The sequence below is a fragment of the Hyperolius riggenbachi genome, chromosome 6, assembly GCF_040937935.1.
Source record: "Hyperolius riggenbachi isolate aHypRig1 chromosome 6, aHypRig1.pri, whole genome shotgun sequence".
In the NCBI taxonomy this organism is placed as follows: domain Eukaryota; kingdom Metazoa; phylum Chordata; class Amphibia; order Anura; family Hyperoliidae; genus Hyperolius; species Hyperolius riggenbachi.
The window spans coordinates 318,517,440-318,533,255 of NC_090651.1; the positions used below are offsets into that span (position 1 = coordinate 318,517,440).

General features: G+C 46.8%; 1 protein-coding gene across 4 annotated transcripts in view; it reads left to right on the forward strand.

The window, feature by feature from the left end:
* The window catches only part of LOC137521711 (cathepsin D-like), a 72,340-nt gene that overhangs the window by 31,176 nt on the left and 25,348 nt on the right, over positions 1-15,816 (forward strand). For all 4 annotated transcript variants that reach the window (XM_068241354.1, XM_068241355.1, XM_068241356.1 and 1 more), the window contains exons 2-3: positions 12,454-12,607; positions 14,463-14,586. In XM_068241354.1, coding sequence (XP_068097455.1) covers positions 12,454-12,607; positions 14,463-14,586 — 278 coding nt within the window. The remainder of the gene's footprint in view (positions 1-12,453; positions 12,608-14,462; positions 14,587-15,816) is intronic.

Below are 15,816 nucleotides of genomic sequence, written 5' to 3' on the forward strand. Positions count from 1 at the left end.
TGAGATTCTGTGCGGTACTTAGGGTCTAATTTTTGTCTTGTGGAGATGGGATTTGTACAAACTTTTGCAGATGGTGGTTTCATTGATTGTTAGTTACACTTCTGCAGTGTTCACATGTTATTAGTAAAGATGGTTGGAAATGTAGATTTCCGTTCCCGTGGAAATTCCGATATCCGCCAATTTCTGAGGAGTCTTTTTTTTGTCATTTTTTGCACTCTCTGATTGGCTAAACGCTTCCTAGTTGACTCAGAAGTATTGAACCAATCAGAGAATGCAGATTTTTACCACGGTAATTGGAATACTGAATAAGATAAATGGAAAACCGACTTAAGATTTCCTTTAATGACACCACCCCTGACACAGGAGACCAGGGTTTGAATCACAGCTCTTCCTGTCGGTAAGCCAGCACCTATTCAGTAAGGAGTCCTTGGGCCACTGCAGGCTGGCCTACCGAGTGTGCCCTAGTGACTGCAGCTTTCCAGCTCTTTGAGTCTGACAAGAAAAAACACGATATACAAATGTTGGAATTGTTATTATTATTATTATTAATAAAATGATTAGCATGGCCCATCCTAATCCTAACCCATCCCCAATCAACCGAAAATTGAAATAAGTAAATTTGGTCCTACAGCAAGTAGAGATGGCTCGAACCTCCGGTTTTCGGTTCGCGAACCTCGAACGCGAACTTGCATGCTGCAGATTCTCGGATCGCTCCATACAACATGCACGCAGTGGAAACTCTTCCATTGCCGTGCATGTGTTTCAGGACACCCGCGGTGCGATGCGGCTATGTAGCTGCGTCGCACCACTCCTAGTGGAAACGGCCCTTAGTCTTCGGCAGGCCTGACCGTGCTTTTCAGACCACGTGGTCAGATGGACCCTTGACCCAACGCTGTGTGCCAGAGATGACACCACTTGCCTTTCAACATCACGGTACAGTTTTGGTATCGCCTTTTTTGAGAAATAATTGCGGCCTGTTATCTTCCACTGCGTTGTGTGGCTTTGCTTTTGTGTGCTGCTTTCTCTCAGGTGGTCATCCCATTGCAGTTTGTGCTTTGTTGTCATGTGCCTTCGTAAGGAAGTTGTCCTTACGCGGGTCTTGGTCTTTCCACGGCTCAATTTTTGGTGGCAGAGAGTACAGATGGCATCGCTCTCATCTGAGGCAGACACAAAAAATTTTTTCCACACCGCTGAGCCCTGGGATGATGGCACTTTGGTGGTGGCGGCCGACTAAGTGTTAAGTGGGGTGCCAGAATCAGAGCAGGAGGAGGAAGATATGTCACTGTTCCATGCGGAAGCTGAGGAAGATGAGGTGTTCTGTGTTAAATAGTCAACTACGTCCTGACAATCTTGGGGGTTGATGGCACGTGCCTTCTGAACACTGTACTTTGGTCCAGGGCCGCACGAAATCACGACAGCACGACCTTGAACAAACCTGCCGGGTGGCCTGCCTCTGGCTCTGCCTCTGCCTTTTTTGTCCATATTGGGGGAGATGAAGTGAAAGGTATGCACTGACTTGACTAATACAATGTGCAGTCACACAGGTACAATGGACAGGTATGCACAGACTGGTATCAATACAATGTGCAGCTGTCACACACACAGGTACACTGAGCAGGTATGCAGTGACTGGTATCAATACAATGTGCAGCTGTCACATACACAGCTACACTGAACAGGTATGTAAGGACAGGTATATAACACTGCATGCTGTCACGCAGGTGCAGTGAACATGATCAGGTATGCAATGACTGGTTTTACAAATGTGCAGCTGTCACACATACAGGTACTGTGAACAGATATGCAGTGACTGGTATATATAACACTGCGTGCTGCTGTCACGCAGGTGTAGTAAACATGAACAGGTATGTAGTGACTGATATTACAAATGTGCAGCTGTCACACACACAGGTACCGTGAACAGGTATGCAGTGACTGGTATATATAAGACTGCGTGCTGCTGTCACGCATGTGCAGTAAACATGAACAGGTATGCAGTGACTGGTATTACAAATGTGCAGCTGTCACACATACAGGTACCATGAACAGATATGCAGTGACTGGTATATAACACTGCATGCTGCTGTCACGCAGGTGCAGTAAACATGAACAGGTATGCAGGTATTACAAATGTGCAGCTGTCACACACACAGGTACCGTTAACAGGTATGCAGTGACTGGTATATATAAGACTGCGTGCTGCTGTCACGCAGGTGCAGTAAACATGAACAGGTATGCAGTGACTGGTATTACAAATATGCAGCTGTCCCACACAGGTGCAGTGAAAAGGTAGTCACTGAATGTGCTGGGCCTTGCACAGTATAGCAATTAGCAAGGGCCAGCTGCGACTGACAGGGCTGTATAGGCAAGTGTCAGTGGGCCACACAAAAATAAAAAAAAAAACACATCAAAAGAAAAAGAGCATTAGCTCTCAAAAGAGCTGTTGTGGGGTGCTCCTTCTTAGTAATAATAAGTATCAGCAAGGAGCAAGCTAACAACAGCCTGACTAAGCTTTCTCTAACCTGTGCAGCAACCTCTCTCCCTTCTCTCACTACCTACGCAGCACACAGAGTAAGGAAATGGCCGACGCTGCTGCTTTTTATTGGGGTGGGGGGCTCCAGGAGGGAGTGTAGCCTGATTGGCTGCCCTATGTCTGCTGACTGTGATGTAGAGGGTCAAAGTTTAGCCTAATGATGTAGTATAGGGGGCGGGTCGAACTCGCATAAAGTTCATGGACGAACAGTTCGGTTTACCTCTAACAGCGAAGTCCCCGTTATCTGGCAACTCAGGCAACCTTAATACTCAACTAACCGGCATGCCTGAGAGATAACAGGGACTTTATTTTTTTGCAGGTTTTGAAGCTTGTAAAACATTACCGAGCTCCCAGCGATGTCTAGCAGCCTTTCTGTGGCTTCTAGCGTCCATGCACGCAAGTCGGCATGCCATGTGACACGCTGGCTACTAGGGGCTCTGCTGTATTTCTATTCAAGCGGACCTGTGACTCCAGAGGCTTCCCCTGTCCTTCATGCTTTACCCTTTTCTAGTCTGTGACCACGCCCACCATCCTGTATGAGTGTGTCCATACTGCCCATGTGCGAGCACAATCCCACCTGTGCAGTAGCGAGTGGCTTTGGCTTGCTGCACAGGTCGCGGTCATACATCGGAAGTATACATCAAATAATGGCGCCAGGAAAAAGGGCGCAGGGTATAGCTGAAATTTTAAGATATTGTGCTCGATTCATTAAGCTGTGCTGCTGAAGCAAGGAGCGCCCGCTATGCAAGCCTTACATAGCAGCTATGTAAGGATCATGCCTTCCTTAGTTACACGCGTTGCTATGCCGCAACAAAAACATTTTGTTTGGATGATATTTTGCATAAGCGCCTTTGGGGGGCCAAAATTGTCCCTTAGCCCCAGGCGCCCAAATTTCCTGATTTCACATTGAAAAGCCCCTGGACCACGCAGAGTCTTCGCTCTACTTGGGTAAGTCACTTTTTTTTTGAAAGTCACAGGTGTCCATTAAGTTGCCCAGCTACCCCCCTGAATGGCCGTTTTATTATCACACACCCTGACAAGGAAGGATCAGGCTCTAGGGAGGAAGTGCAGATTAGATCACATATTACATGTTGTTTCTGAAGCAACTTCTTAGAAAAGCATGTGGTGTAGTGACTGGTGTGATGTGAGAAATGCTGTGGAAATTGTGCTAAACTAATTTCCAGCCACCTCAAACATCTCTCATAGAAGTACTAGCAGCCATCACCACCCTTCACAAGTAGGTGCTGGGCCTTCTTGTTTATGCTGCAGTGTCCCGTATAGAAAATGCCATGAATGTGGAAGGACTACCAGAGTGCTAGCATCAATAATGCATTGCATACCATGCGATGCTGTGAGGAATTATATGGCAATGACTCAGACTGAGGGAAAAAGAATAAACAACGGCAATCCTAGAATGAACTGTATAGCGATTTATGCTTTGTTTCTTTAATGCTGGAACCCACTAGAGCAATTTTGTGCGCTCAGCTAATGTTAATGGTGGGCCAAATTCCACAGTAGCGATTGCAATTAGCAAAATCGCAAATGCAGGACATGCAGCATTTTTAGGTTTTAGCGTTAGTGTTTCCGCAATGTAAAGTATATAAACGCTGGTATAATCACTCAGAGAGTGATTTTGCTAGTGTTTTAAAAATACTGCTCACTGTAAAAAAAAATGTAAAATTAATTGACAGGACCAATCAGAATCAAAAACGCTAATCGCTACACAATCGCTGGCAAAACGCTTACACTTTTGAAAATCGCTACCAAAATAGCCAGAAAACGCTCATAAAATCGCGTACAAAGTGCTCATACAAAACGCTAGCGATTGCGATTAGAGATAGCATTTTGTAGTGGGTTCCAGGCCTAATACTGGGAATACACGAGTCGATCCGCGTCCCCGCTCGTCCCTGCCGCTGTCCGGATCGATTCCCGCTCGTCCCCGCGGGCGCCTCCTTATCTTCCGCTCGAATCCCCGCTATTGTTCCCGAGCGGGGAATCGATCCGGCGGGTCATCGGACCAGTCGGAAATTATCAATCGAGCCATCAGCGGCTCGATTGATAACGGCGCATCAACACGTGTTTGCCCAGCATAAGTCAAGTTTCTGTATTACACATTTATTATGAATATTTTTGTCAAATAATAATTCTAACATTTGTATAGCGCGCCGCTTTTCTCCTGACTCAAAGAGCTTGAGAGCTGCAGCCACTAGGGACGCACTTAACAGGCCACCCCGCAGTGTTAGGCAGTATTGCCCAAGGACTCTTTGAACAAGTACTGATTTTATCCTGGAATCGAACCCTGATCCGAGGCAGTCAGAAAGGGTGCTGGACATGTGGCTGTAATGTGAATTATGGCTATAGTGACGCTCACAGGGTAATTTGGGCGCTGGCAAAAGACGGAGCTCAAATTAAAAAAAAACAGTGCAATTCAGCCGCCAGCAGTAGCTGGCAACATAATTTCTCTCCATTCCATGGCGGCCTGGAGGGGTAATAGTAATTAACGCCGCCGGGACTTTTGCAGGAGCAGGGTGAGCCATTTTTGGCTTCACCCTGCACCCACATTTCCTGGCGCCATTTTTGCATGTATACACCCTGATCTCCTATGTCAGAGGCGGTGCCCTTTACCAGTGCACTATCCAGCCAAATGATCACATGTATGTCTGCATGTGCAAATATAATGCAAATTTGTCTCAAATATATCTTTGTTAAAGGACCATTCCAGCGAAAAAAAATAAGTAGTTAAAATCTAACAAAACTGACAGGGTTTGGACTAGTCCATCTCCTGATGGGGGATTCTCGGGGTTTTCTTTGTTTTCAAAAGCATTTCTTCAACGGCAGTTGCTCAATCTAACCGACATAATAGTGTGCAAGTGAGTAGGGAGGCTGGCTGGTATCTTACTATTTTGGCAGTTAGCAACTGCCATTCAGGAAATGCTTTTGAAAACAAAGAAAGCCCTGAGAATGACCCACGAGGAGATGGACAAGTCTAAAACCTGTCGGTTCTGTCAGATTTTAACTGCTTGCTTTTTTTTGCCGTAGTGGTCCTTTACACAAAATGCATGTACAGATTAATATAAGAAGTTGTCCACTGTATTTTCCAGTAAGTTTTAGAACCCATGATTTAAATCTGTGATGGGCACAGGAAGTCTGTCCCCTCTTTGTAAACACTATTTGGTGACAGTGCAATGGTACCGACATGTCCTCTTCAGAGAGATGCTGAGGTCCGATTATCTTTCCAGACACTGATAGATATCAGCAGCATAGAGCTCCTGCATACCATTAGGCTGCTTCCACACAGGGACGTTACAGGCGCACGTTAGTGCAGCCTGTAACGCTCCCCCAACGCACAGCAATGTAACACAAGTGGGCTGTTCACACTGCCCACGTTGCGTTACATGTAACGCTGCACGTTGTAGTGAAAGTGCAGCATGCTGTGCGTTCTAGCGGCTTTAGCCGCGTTAGACTGTTTGCACATACTCAGTGGGGGGCGGAGATGAGGCGGGGAGATGCTGCTACAGTAGCCGCGCACATGGCTACTTAATATGCACTGCACTGGCGGCCGCTGATTGGCCGGCGGGACCACGTGATGCGGAGTGTCTCGCTCCACATCACGTGGTCCCGCCGGCCAATCAGCGCCACTCTGGGAGACCTTATGCGGATAGAGCCGCCTAACGCGGCTCACTCTACCGTCCTCTCCCGCACCACCATACGTTGTATTAGGTGCACGTTATGCGACCTTAACGTTGCACCTAACGCAACGTCTTAGTGTGTAAGTAGCCTTACAGATGGTTGTAGCCGGCACACTCATGAGAAGCAGGAACTGCCCAGGAGAGAATTTCCAGGTTTCAGAGATGCAGATTCTGGAGGTGAGTGAGTGTGAGGCTTCATGCTTGCTCATCTGCTTTGGCTCTGGCCATCCTGACATGTAAGCCAATAAGGAGGCAGGCGGAGGCAGCAGTAGCACAGTCTCGGGTGGGCAAGCAGCACTTTATGTACAGTAATTGTTAGGTGTGATTGTGTAGCTGGAGAACTAAATGCCCCCTTCCCTCACCACTCTTAAAAAAAATGCCTAAGACTGTGGTGGAGACATCAGGCCATGACTGTGGTATGGACATTATATACTGTATATATGGGGAGGGATTCACTATGCAATAGGGAAAAAATGGCCTGGAAGGAAGCAGTCAGGGGACCGCGATACGCGTTGGGCGGCCTCCTCTCTTCATCCATGATCTAGCTCTGTAGTGAACATTTATATTTTTCAGCTGTTGTAACTTATGGGCTGAAACTTACAGATTACCATTTTTCCCCTATTGTCCAGTCACTAGTGGATCCCTCCTCATATCAGTACGCCACTTTGAACATAGTTTATTGCCTAGCATCACTGTTGGGCACTTATTATTCCATTTAGTTTGGCATTTTTTAAATCTGTTGATGTTCATATATATTCCTTTTTTGTAACAGTTAAGTGAATCATTCTGGACTGATGTATGTTGATGTATATGGCATCATAAACGGGTAATGTTGTAAGAGGAGCCTTGTGTGTTTTTAACAGTTTATTTGAACACAGGAGTAACTAGGAATCTCCGGGGCCCTCTGCAGAAATTCTGACGCCCCCCACCCCCCGGAGGCCCGTTCAGGGCTGGAGGGGTTGCAGCATAAGGGGAGAGCTTGGCCACACATCGGCGCGGAGGGGGATGGTCCCCCCTCCCTCACCTCGGGCTCTCCCCTCTGCGCTCCCCTCCAACATCAATGAGAGTCTGTGCATGCAGGCGGCGGGCAGCAGCAAATACACATACCTTCCTTGTGTTCCAGCGCGGATGTTCATCTCTCTACTCTCTGACGCTACTTCATCCGCACTGGTATGCAAGGAAGGTATGTGTATCTGCCGCTGCCCGCCGCCTGCACAGACACCAATTGGAGGGGAGCGCAGAGGGGAGAGCCTGAGGTGAGGGGGGGGACCATTCCCCCCTCCCCGCCGATGTGTGGCCATAGCTTTCCCCTCATGCTGCGACCCCTCCAGTCCCCCAAAACTGCCCTGACCCCCCCCCCCCCGCGAATGCAGGGGCTGCATCCCCTATTGTTACGCTCCTGTATGTGAACTTCAGTTACTTTTTGTTGTTGGATTTAAGACCCCTATAATAAAGATTTTTGATTACCGTATATTCCGGCGTATAAGACAACTGGGTGCATAAGACGACCCCCCCCCCCCCAACTTTTTCCAGTTTAAATATAGAGTTTGACTCAGTATAAGACTACACCTCTTTCAACGCACACCAAATAAAAAAAAACATATTGGTGCTATGTATAAACAGATACTGGTGCTGTACTGTATGTGGTACCTAGTATACAACAGTATACAGGTGATTGACTGGTTGGATTGGCCAACTCTCCCTCTCCCTAAGCGGATTGGTCAGCTCTATCTGTCTCCCTGTTTATCAGAGTGGTATGGAAGAATAGATTGCACTGTGCCCATAAAACACGCCTCTATCACCCTTCTGGCCCACCCTTGTATCCTATTTACCTCCTTCTCTGCCTCTCAGATCTCACACATGTGCGCCTGCGCCGCTTACTACAGTTCTCAGCAGTGAGATCTGAGAGGCGGTAACAGGATAGAGCGTATCACCCGGCATCAATGATACCCGGCGTATAAGATGACCCCTGACTTTTCAAGGGTTTAAAAGTAGTCTTATATGCCAGAATATACAGTGTATATGGTATTGTGAGCGATTTTCTTGGGTCATTTTGTTCTTTTTACTTCTAATTTGCTTGTGGTATTGCACCAGCACACCATACATTGATTACTACAACAACAAAACATTTGTAAAGCACTTTTCTCCCGTAGAACCCAAAGTGCATAAGCTTGTCTCAGATCAGAGCATAGTGGTGCAGACAGGGGGAAATATGTGATCATAAATGCCAGACTAAACAGGAGGCTTTTCAGTTTAGATTTAAACGTGTCCAGGGTTGGAGCTGTCTTGATTAAGTTTGGCAAGGCATTACACAGGGTAGGGGCAGCATGACAATAAGCTCTGCCTCCAAAGGTTTTTAGTTGAACTCTGGGGGTGGTCAAGTTATTGGATCCTTTTGATCTGAGGTTGTGGGAGGTGTGATGCAATGGCAACAAATCCTTCAGGTATACAGGGCCTAGGTTGTGTAGGGATTGAATGTTACCATGGCAATTTTGAAAAGGATTCTCCATTTTATGGGTAGCCAATGAAGTGAGTAAAGGATTGGTGTTATGTGGCAATGGCGGGTTGGCTTGTTAATAGTCTTGCAGTATTCAGTACTAGCTGCAGGCGGTGTAGGTCTTTATTTGGAAGGCCTGCATAGAGGGCATTGCAGTAGTCCAGCTGTGATGTGATGAAGCCGTGAAGTAAGGTTGGAAGATCTTCTGAAGGAATGAGGTGCTTCATTTTTGCAATTTTCCTTAGGTGGAAGAAGGAATGTTTCACCACAGCTGAGATTTGTTTCCTGAAGCTTAATTCCCCATGAATCAGTAAACCCGAGCTGCACACAGTGTTGGAGCTAGTAAGGCCTGAGTTCCCTAACTATATAGCATTCCTGTCTACTTAGTTGTTGTTTTTTAGTCTGCAATACTCCCATAGGCCCAGTGCACACCAAAACCGCTAGCAGATCCTCAAAACGCTAGAGGTTTTTGGAGCAGAGATTCAGAGCGATTCTAGGCATGTTAAGAGACATTTTCTAAACATGCCGAGTGTTTTTTGGAGCAGATTACAAATATTGTTACAGTAAAAGCTGTTACTGGACAACTTCTGTAAAACAAAATGCCTGGAAAACCGCTCTGATGTAGCGTTTTCCAGAGTGGTTTAACCTTTTCCTATACTTTACATTAAGGCAGAAACGCATCTGCAAACCGCAAAAGTGCTGCAGGACCCACGTTTGCGGTTTGCTAAAAACCTCAAACCGCAGGTGTGCACCATCTCATGGAAATACATTAGCCAAGCGTTTTCACAGGCGGAAGCGGATTGGAAAACGCTACAAAAACTGCTCGGTGTGCACCAGGCCTTAGACAACATGTGAGGAAAGTTGATCACAGATATACCCTGACCAGTGGCATAACTACAACCCATGGGGTTGATGAGGCCCACAAATGTTCCCTTGCTTCCCCTTGCTGTCCCTTGCAGCCTTGGGGTCCATCTCACAAGGGTCATAAAACAAGTGGGGCCTGATCTGAAATATACTGTAGTCCCCTGTATCAGAGGAAAGGAGGGTTAGTAGATGGGGGCCCCCCACAGCTCTTAGCCCCCATGCTATCACAGGGGCTGTGCCCTTCTAGTTACACCCCTGGCCTTGATGATACAACAATCTACTCCCATCCCCCTGGCAGAGTCCACTGCTTTATAGCATTCTCAGCACCCAGTCAAGGATCTGATATGTGCCGTATTGATTCAGGTGAGGTGTGGATATATTTCCGTTTGATTCCACTCAAGCTCTGACCTCTTACTCAGCTACTTCTGCAATAGTCTCTTATGACGTCTATTGTCCATGAGATGTGGGACACATTGCTCTTTGGCTATAGCAAATGGGAGCATGGTGAGGACACACTCAATAGCTTTCCATTTACCAGATGCATTAGTTATGCATCCTTTATTATTTATAATGCAATTATTTTCAAAGGTACGTCTTAGTTTAGGATGTCTGCTTCTCTTGCAACTATCTGGCAAAGGACGGCATTGGCATAGTACCCCTGGATGCCCAGAACGATATGCATATAGACAAAACAGACACTTGTGAGTAAATACAGTACATACATATTTCTATATATGCTTTTTCTCAAATTGTGTTTAAAGTGACACGAGGTGCCAGTGATATGGGGGCTGCCATATTTTTTGTTCTGTTTAAACAATACCAGTTGCTTGGCAGACTTGTTGATCTTCTGGCATCAGTAGTGACTGAGTCACAACCCTGAAACAAGCATGCTTCTAATCCAGTCAGACTTGTGTCAGAACACCTGATCTGCATGCTTTTTCAGGGTCTATGGCCAAAAGTATTAAAGACACAGGATCAGCAGGATGGAAAGGCAATTTGCATTGTTTCAAAGGAAATAAATATGGCTGCCTCCATGTCACTTTCACCTCGGGTTCCCTTTAAAGGACCACAAAAAGTAGGCAGTTAAAATCTGACAGAACCGACAGGTTTTGGGCCAGTCCATCTCCTCATGGGGATTCTCAGGGTTTTTTTTGTTTTCAACAGCATTTCCTGAACAGCAGTTTAACTGCCAAAATAGTAAGATACCGGACAGCCTCCCTACTCACTTGCACACTATTTTGTCAGTTAGACTTTGCAACTGTTCAGGAAATGCTGTTGAAAACAAAAAAAACCCTGAGAATACCCATGAGGAGATGGACTGGCCCAAAACCTTTCGGTTCTGTCAGATTTTAACTGCCTACTTTTTTCGCAACAGTGGTCCTTTAAAGAGGGAAAAACAAGATAAGCATACGTATATATGTACGCCGCCGGTGAGCTGGGCGCAGGGTGAGCCAAATTATTTGTCTAACTGGATGAATGTCACTGCCGCTGCGCTGCCGTGTCCGCACGTGTCCTCGCTCCTGCTCAGGTCTCCGGGAGCTTTCCATACAGGCGCAGTACGCAGTAAGCTCTCGGAGAAGCAAGCGAGAGCGAGGTCGCGTGCGGACATGCAGCCACAGTGACATACGTCTAGTTAGACAAATAATTGAACGGTGACCCGCGGCAGGGAACGGAGGTAAAACTTGCACCGGGGCCCATAGCTCCTTACCTATGCCACTAGCCCCAGGTAAGTGACACTTTTTTGTTTTTAGATACTGCTACACAACCCCTTTAAAGAGACACTGAAGAGAAAAAAAAAATATGATATAGTGAATTGGTTGTGTACTATGAATAATTACTAGAAGATTAGCAGCAAAGAAAATATTCTCATATTTTTATTTTCAGGTATATAGTGTTTTTTCTAACATTGCATCATTCTATAATATGTGCAGATTACACAACACTCAATTCAAAATGAGTCTTTCAGAGCAGTCTGTGCACTAATGACCTCTCCTCTAGCAGAGAAAAAGAAAACAGTTGAGATAATAAAAGTCAGATAACAGCCCTCTCCACACTAAACTTAGTAGGAGAGTTAATGGCTTGTTTGCATAGAGATAACAACTGGAGTTTCTTAACTCTCCCTGTACTGGAAACAATTAGACTGATGTATCTGATCTTAATGTTTTATTTCTTAGCTGTACTACACATACAAATCATAATATTATAATTTTTTTTTTCGCTTCAGTGTCTCTTTAAAGGACCACTCCAGCGAATAACGTAAGCAGTTTCAATCTGTCAGAGCCAACAGGTTTTTGACCAGTCCATCTCCTCATGGGGGAATCTCAGGGCTTTCTTTGTTTTCAAAAGCATTAGCTGAACGGCAGTTTAAGTGCCAAAATATAAGATACCAGCCAGCCTCCCTACTCACTTGCACACCATTTTGTCAGTTTGACTTAGCAACTGCAGTTGAGGAAATACTTTTGAAAACAAAGAAAACCCTGAGAATCCCCCATAAGGAGATGGACTAGTCCAAAACCTGTCAGTTCTGTCAGATTTTAACTGCTTACTTTTTCTGCTGGAGTGGTCCTTTAATATATTGCACTATTGGCTTCTTGTGTCTTTTCTCGCTTTTTTCTCTTCCCTCTCTACAGCTCGCCTTGGCCCACGCCCTCTTAATTTAAAATTAGCTTTTGTCTTTATCTATGACTGATAGACCTCCTGAGATGAAATCCCTGACTTGCCTTGTGTCAGCTCTGACCCTGGCCGAGCATGCAGGGAAAGCAGCGAAGTACTGCCAGGAACCTCCGCTCACGTATTTAGATGTCTACACCTTAAACTGTAAAAAGTACTCATAAATTATCTATATGCTGCTAAACAATTCTCCATTTCAGTATCCCCCTGAAGAGATTCCAGTCCATCAGGCATACGCTGACTGACCGCATGTCCATAGAGGAACTCAGAAGCAAATCAGCTGATAACCTAGTCCTGAAAGGAAGACCTTCTCATCTGGCTGAAATCCCTGAGAAACTCACCAACTACTTGGATGTAAGTGAGATATCTATACACTGTGACTGTATGCAGCTGGCAGCCAGCAAGGGCTCGTTTCCATTATGGACAATTCGCTGTGTTTCCCCGCATGCAAATTCGGACGGGGAAATGCAACCTATTGAAAGTAATAGGCCGCCATTCAATTCACATGCAGGGAAAAATTTGCATCATGCATGCAAATACCTATATTTGGCAAAAGCGTCACCTAGCGGCAGCTATTTTGTTAATGTTGAACTATGTCCTACATTGAACCTACTCTAGAAAAGGCCAATGTTGGACAAAGTCCAGCATAGGATTAGAGAGGGTAAAATCAGGAATGTTTTTAACCACTTGACGTCCGCAGTGGTAACCCCCCCCTAAAGACCAGGCTCTTTGCTGCAGCGCTGGGCTGTGCAGGCTTTTCAGCCTCACGCACAGCCCAGCTTAGGTACTCAGCGATCGGACTCTCCTCTTTTTTTTTGTCCCTAAGGGGACATGCCACCGGAGGGGTCCGATCGCTGCTGACATTTTTTTTTTTTCAAGCCTCATCGAGGCTCTTTCTCTCCCCTTCCTCCCTCCCTCCCCTTCCCTCCTCCCCTCCGATGCCTGCATTGGAACAGGACGGTGATCCGTCCTGTTTCGGCTCTCATAGGCATCAGCCTATGAGAGGCCGGTGCTCCCCGGCCAATCAGAGGCCGGGGATCGCCGATCTCGAACAGCGATGCGGCCCCCGGCAGCGCTGTTCGCATGTAAACAAAGGGGATTTCTTCCCCTTACATTTAAAAGCAGCCTGCTAGCCGCCGTGAACGGGCAGGGAATGATAGCGCATGCGTGCGGCCGTTCCCTGGGAAACTGCAGCCCCAGGACTTGACGCCAATTGCGTTAGGCGGTCCTGCCCATTGGGGTGAGGTGGTCTTCAAGTAGTTAAGCAAAGGCATTACGGGCTATTGCCTGGAGTGCCATTGGTCCTGGGGGGTGCCATTACCCTGATTAAGCCCCACCCCTGAACTAAGTCCGCCCCTGAACGTAACCATACCTCCTGAATGAAGCTACGACCCCACAGTTGTTTGTGCCTTCTTCTGTCCCCTTGTACCTACTTCTATACCCCTCTGCCTCCTTTTGTCCCCTTTTGCCGCCTCCTGTCCCTCTGTGACTCCTTTTGTTCCCCTTTGTGTTTCCTTGTGTCCCCCTTTGGGCCACATTCTGTCCTCCTGTGCCTCCTTTTGTCCCACTGTTCCTCCCTCTGTCCCCTTGTGCCACTATCTGTCCCCGTTGCCCAGTGTATAAATGCAGAGTATAGCGCAGTAGAAGCTGTGCACTCACCTCTCCGCCAGACTCCAGTGCTGTGCCTGTGCAATTATCCTGTCTGTCTTCTGCTCCCTCTAGTGCTGGCACCTCACTCTCCTCATGTGGCGTGTACATGTGGTAGCAGATGCCGGGCACTAGGGAGAGTGGTGAGCGGACAGGAGGAAGCACAGCACTGGACTACAGTGGAGAGGTGAGAGCACAGCTTCTGCTGCACTATACTCTGCATTTACACACTGGGCTGGGGGAGTGCAGGAAGGGGGTGTACAATCAAAAGGGACAGGATCGTCAGGTTGTTTGTATCTCAGGGACTCCCTGTATTGTGCATTTACCCTGTACCGGCAGATGGTTTATATTTTCTAGTGTGTGGTTGTGGGGTTTTTTTTTTTTTTTGGGGGGGGGGGGGGGGGGTTACACAGGACTTCTTGCCAGGATCGGCAAAGAGGCTAGAAACGGCCCTGGGTAAATGAGATCTCTATCCTAGCCTCCTACTTAGCAGCATTCCACACTATAGAAAGTGACAGGTTCCCGTAAATGAGAATACTCTTTTGTCGACCCTTCTACACAGGCCCAGTACTATGGTGAGATCTCCATCGGAACTCCTCCTCAGAAGTTCACCGTCATCTTTGACACGGGTTCCTCCAACCTCTGGGTACCATCCAGCCGCTGCTCTTTCTTCAACATCGCCTGCTGTGAGTAACAAGATAAACAGGAGCGCCAATAGCGTCACTTCTGTGTCACAGTCAACATCTTAATTCCCTCCAAGGGAGGCCCATCGGAGGCCTTTATTTATTAATGAATGATCTATTTGCTGAGCTTAATCAGTGCCATCTACTGTGTACAGGAATGTCTGTGAGCCCCGGGGGGCGCCAATTAAGCCCTGATCCTGGTCAGTATTCACCTTGGTATTAGTTACTCTGCATATGATTATGATCTTACAGGTCTGCACAGGGAATAGAGAGCTACTGAAAGAACTTCAGAGAGACACTGCAGGCTTCAAGCAAGTCCCTGCATCTCTCCACTTCTGATCTACGATTGTTTAGATATATTACTCAGACGCTATAGTACTGAGGTTCATTTAAATACCATTTCAGTGCTGCAGTCTCTGCAAAAAAGAAAGAAGCAGATACTGATGGAAACACAGGATAGCAAAGCACTTATAATCCTTTAGCTCTCCTCTTTAAATTCTCCTTAGCAAACTACAATAAAAATTCAATCAAGAGGCAGACGCAGAATTGCTTCCTTTAGGGAAAAGTGACAGGTGTTACCAGCCGGTCCTGTTCTTTCCTGTTTAAAATATACTGTTGTCAAATATTCATAGCGAGCTAATATAATGTATTAGAGGCAAGGAGAATGTATTCTAGCATCAGCATGGTTGAAGACTGAGCCTGGGGTTTTTAAAGGAACCCTGACAAGGTGCAAAGTTCTGCAGTCTTACCGTTCATGCAACAGTCTGTAGAAAGCTGGCACATAATATTTATATAATATTTCCTAATACAAGAACAGGGGCGGCACCAGGGGTCTTGCCAGTGCTACAGCACCCTCCAGCAGCTCCATAGCACCCCCAGAGCTCTCCCATGAAGCGTGAGGCAGTCCCGCAAATGAAGAAGAGAGGGTTAGCAGCAGCCAGCCTAGTGAAAGAGAGTGACTCACCTCTCCGCACACCTCCAGAGTGGGTGCTTCCTCTTCCCCTCCGTCATCAGCCGGCACTGTGTATTTCTGCAGCTGGTGTTTCCTATCCTGTGATCACCAGTAATGTGCCAGCAAGTCACCTGTTATAAAGCGTCAGCTGCAGAGATAGATACACAGTGGTGACTGATGATGGAGGGGAAGAGGAAGCTTCGGTACTGGAGGCGAGCGGAGAGGTGAGTGACTGGTGGCACTGCTGGGGGGAGGGAAGCATCTGGCAATCTACACGGGGA